This window comes from Mus caroli, unplaced genomic scaffold (genome assembly GCF_900094665.2).
Source record: "Mus caroli unplaced genomic scaffold, CAROLI_EIJ_v1.1 scaffold_16913_1, whole genome shotgun sequence".
Taxonomy (NCBI): domain Eukaryota; kingdom Metazoa; phylum Chordata; class Mammalia; order Rodentia; family Muridae; genus Mus; species Mus caroli.
Genome location: NW_018390012.1, coordinates 20,956 through 24,636, shown reverse-complemented (window position 1 = coordinate 24,636; position 3,681 = coordinate 20,956). Strand labels below are relative to the sequence as shown.

The 3,681-nt window shown below is 37.7% G+C and overlaps 1 protein-coding gene across 1 annotated transcript in view; it reads right to left on the bottom strand.

Moving 5' to 3' along the window:
* Window positions 1-351: 351 nt before the first annotated feature.
* The window catches only part of LOC110288426 (dynein heavy chain 7, axonemal-like), a gene marked incomplete at both ends in the record, with an annotated part of 18,721 nt that continues 15,391 nt past the window's right edge, over window positions 352-3,681 (bottom strand). Inside the window, 2 exons of the mRNA XM_021154780.1 lie at window positions 352-532; window positions 1,871-1,958. Of these exons, the coding sequence (XP_021010439.1) occupies window positions 352-532; window positions 1,871-1,958 (269 nt within the window). The remainder of the gene's footprint in view (window positions 533-1,870; window positions 1,959-3,681) is intronic.

The following is a 3,681-nucleotide window of genomic DNA, read 5'->3' as shown; positions in this document are numbered from 1 at the left end:
CTTTATATGCCCCAATATAGGGGAATGCCAGGGCCAAAAGAATGGGAATGGGTGGGTAGGGAAGTGGGGGGCGCTATGGGGGACTTTTGGGATAGCTTTGGAAATGTAACTGAGGAAAATATGTAATAAAAATATTAAAAATTAAAAAAAATAAAACTGCCAAAAATTAAAAATAAAATAAAATAAAATAAAAATAAAAAAAATAAGAAAGTTGGTGAGGTCTTAATGCAGCAATTAGGTGGGAAAGAGCAAAATCAGCCAAGGGAACTTGTCAAAATTAGGTGTTAACTTTCAACTCAAAACTTGCCTTTAAGGCAACGCATACTCAAAGTAGAAAACACAGCAACTTACCTATGGATTTCTTTACACTAAGAAGATAATCCTCTCTTATCTCATCCGACAAGACCATGATGCTATTAGTCATGACTTTCAGATGCTGTGGAACCAATTGTAATACGTGCTCCAGCCAAGAGTCTTCCAATGGGGCCACATGATCACTATCAATTCCATGGCGAATGTAGTAGTAATACCTCTGTGATAAGTGAGGAGGCAGAGATTTAGTACTGCAGTAAAGGAGAGTGGGGTCAAAACACAAAACCACAGGGGAAAATACATCTGGGGAGAACAAAGTATTTATAAATAATACAAAGCACTTTTGTGAAAGTCGCATAAGCATTGTTTGAGATCTCTTAAGTTTTTAAAATGATATTTCCTGCAAGCCAAAGCAATTTTTCTTAGTTCACATCTATACCTTAAGCGTCAAAGTTACATCATCAAATAGATGAGCTATGGAATAGAGTACATGCTCAATTACAGGTCGGCGTTTGTAAACTTTTGGAACATATTATTAGTTCTGCACTTTTATGTTTGATGATCAGAGGTCAATCATGAAAGCTGCATTCAAGTCAGTATCCTTTTACACTAAGTCTAGAAGCATACAACAGAACTGAATTGTGCTGGTTTGAATAGGAAAGGCATAGGCTCATATATTTGTGTGTTTAGTCCCCAGTTTGTGAACTGTTGGGAAGGACTGATTAAGAGATGTGGCCTTGCTGGAGGAGGGAGGTATGTCACTAAAGTGGCCTTTGAGGTTTCAAAAACCATGCCAGGCCCAGAAGTAAAACACTGACTAAGACAGCCCATTTCTATCCTTTATTGTACTATAAATATTATACATGTTAATTATCACTTTAAAATCTGATAATTCTCAATTATTCATAATTATTTACACAGCACTTGGGGCAAAAATTAAAATTCAAAATATTTTCAAATTCACAATGCTTTTATTTTTTGTATGTGTTATGTGTTTGGACTGCATGTATGTCTGTTCACTACATGCATGCATGTTGTCCATAGAATCTGAAAAGGGGTGTTAGACTCCATGGGATTGGAGTTACAGATGGTTATAAACTGCCATGTGAGGGCTTGGGATTAAACCCGGGTCCAGCACAACAGCCAGTTCTCTAAACCATCTCTCTAGCCTATGATGTTATAATTCTTAATGCATCCATTTAAAAAATGTTTATACATTTGAAACACCAGAATTATTGCTTCTAAAATAAGTTAATGTGCTTTTTAGAATATCCATTATCAAACTCAGAAAAATTATCATAAAAGAATAATGTTGGATAAGGATATATATGACTGAGACAAACTTTAGGAAGGGATCAGGCAGCTTTGGAATTGCTTACGTGAGATCTTAGGTGGTAAGAGAGAGAATGCTTAATCTAATAGAATAATCTGATACAACTCTCTGTTCATTCCTGCACACACAAAGATACACAAGAAAGGACGGAATAATCTCAAGGACACGCAATATTTTGAGTTCTTCCTTCTATTTGCAGTTCTACTGACAGAAGTGAGTTGTTACCAAGATGTCTTTCTCTCTTGCAGAAGTAGTCACTTTTGGAATACCGCTCTCATCAAAGACATCAGACTCTAAACCACCATCTTGTTGCCTAAGACAGTGATAAACAAAGATGAGTCAGAACGGTACAACGACAGTTCAAACACAAAACATGGGTGTAAAAACATCAGGACTATTCTCTACTAAATCACCAGAAAAATAAATGGTTGGATATATTTGCTTCGTGCCTCTTTCTCTCCATGTGTGTGTTTGGTGCCCCTTTCTCTCCATGTGTGAGCTTGGTGCTCCTTTCTCTCTGTGTGTGAGCTTGGTGTCCCTTTCTCTCCATGTGTGTGTTTGGTACTCCTTTCTCTCCATGTGTGCAGAGATGACTAGACATGCTCTCTGAGACCTACTTCATGGGAAGCATCCTCTGCAGTGGCCTTTGCTCATTTGCTTTCACTACTACAAAACTGATTTCTCTCTGCTTTGAACTTGTAAAGCATATTCTTGTATTATCCCTAAAATATGTTGTTTATTAATCTGATTAAAATAAAATAACAATAGAAAATTCAAGAGCTGTTTTGCAGAAAACACAGTCACTCTCTGAAGACCTTGTCTCAGATCTCTAGGGACATACACGTTGATTCCAAGCAACATAGAAACTCATTTGTTCCTTTGCCTTTTTTAAGTTTATGTGCATAAAACTCCTGTGATTGATGTAATTCGGTTCAAAAGCTGTCCCAGACATGAACCACGCTGACATTTCCTGGGGCCCCACTGTGCAGAAAGGCATAGTTTACAGCTCCAGCACAAATAACAGGTTGTGCTGGGCCAGCTCTCACTTCTGCATTGTGGTCCAGAGCCCAGTGTCATCTGCTGATACAAATCAGTGGTACTGAATAAAAAACACCTGTCCCCCTTACTGATTGAGTAGCAGATGCTGAAGATTTATTGAAAATGTTTCTAAGAAACCATATTAAAGTAGGAACCCAGGATAGATCTCTCAACTTGTCTTTTCTAATTCAAAGAATACTATTTTCAGTGAACATCATATTGTAGTTTTAAAGTATGCAAGAAAAGTCCATTTAATTTAATAGATGATAGGTAATCAATAAATCTTTACCAAACAGAAGAATATGAATATGAAAGTAGTGGGTGATCCTCAAAATATTAAGTAGGTAAGAAGACAAGAATTGATTATTCTAACCACAAATGCAATCTCATTATGCTGTTGCTTGCCCATAAAGGAACTAATAAAAATAATACTGTGTTTTCAGATCATCAAGTTGGGGTTCACATTGCACCACTCTAAATGCATGACTTCAGTAAGTGGCATTTGTGGTTGTTTTTAGTGCAGAAACCCCATCCTGCCAGCCTTCCTACCATCCTGTGTGTGAATAATGCCTAGAAGGGTGTAGTCACTAAGGCCGGAAGGGAAGAAGACCACTAGGCTTGTAGAAACCACTATGGACTCTCTGAGAGATTGTCAACATCCCCTCAGCTCTACATTCTGCTCACCAGAAACTATAAGAGTTATTCACCACCAGTCAAGCCCTTAGTGGTTTTACAATCATTATTTCTAAGCCTCATATGTACTGTTTAAAGTCATAATTATCCCCACTTCACAGAAGAAGAAATTAAATGTCAGAGAAAAGAGATATCCCTCCCCCATTGGTCACACAGCTAATCACATATGGAAAGAGGGATGGGTGCATCCTTGTGTGAGTCTGAGTAGCCATGCTCTTTCAAGAAGAATGGCATTCATTCAGAACTGAAGCAATCAGAGTAGGAGATGCTTTCCCTAGTTAAAGAAAAATAAGGTAGCTCTCTGC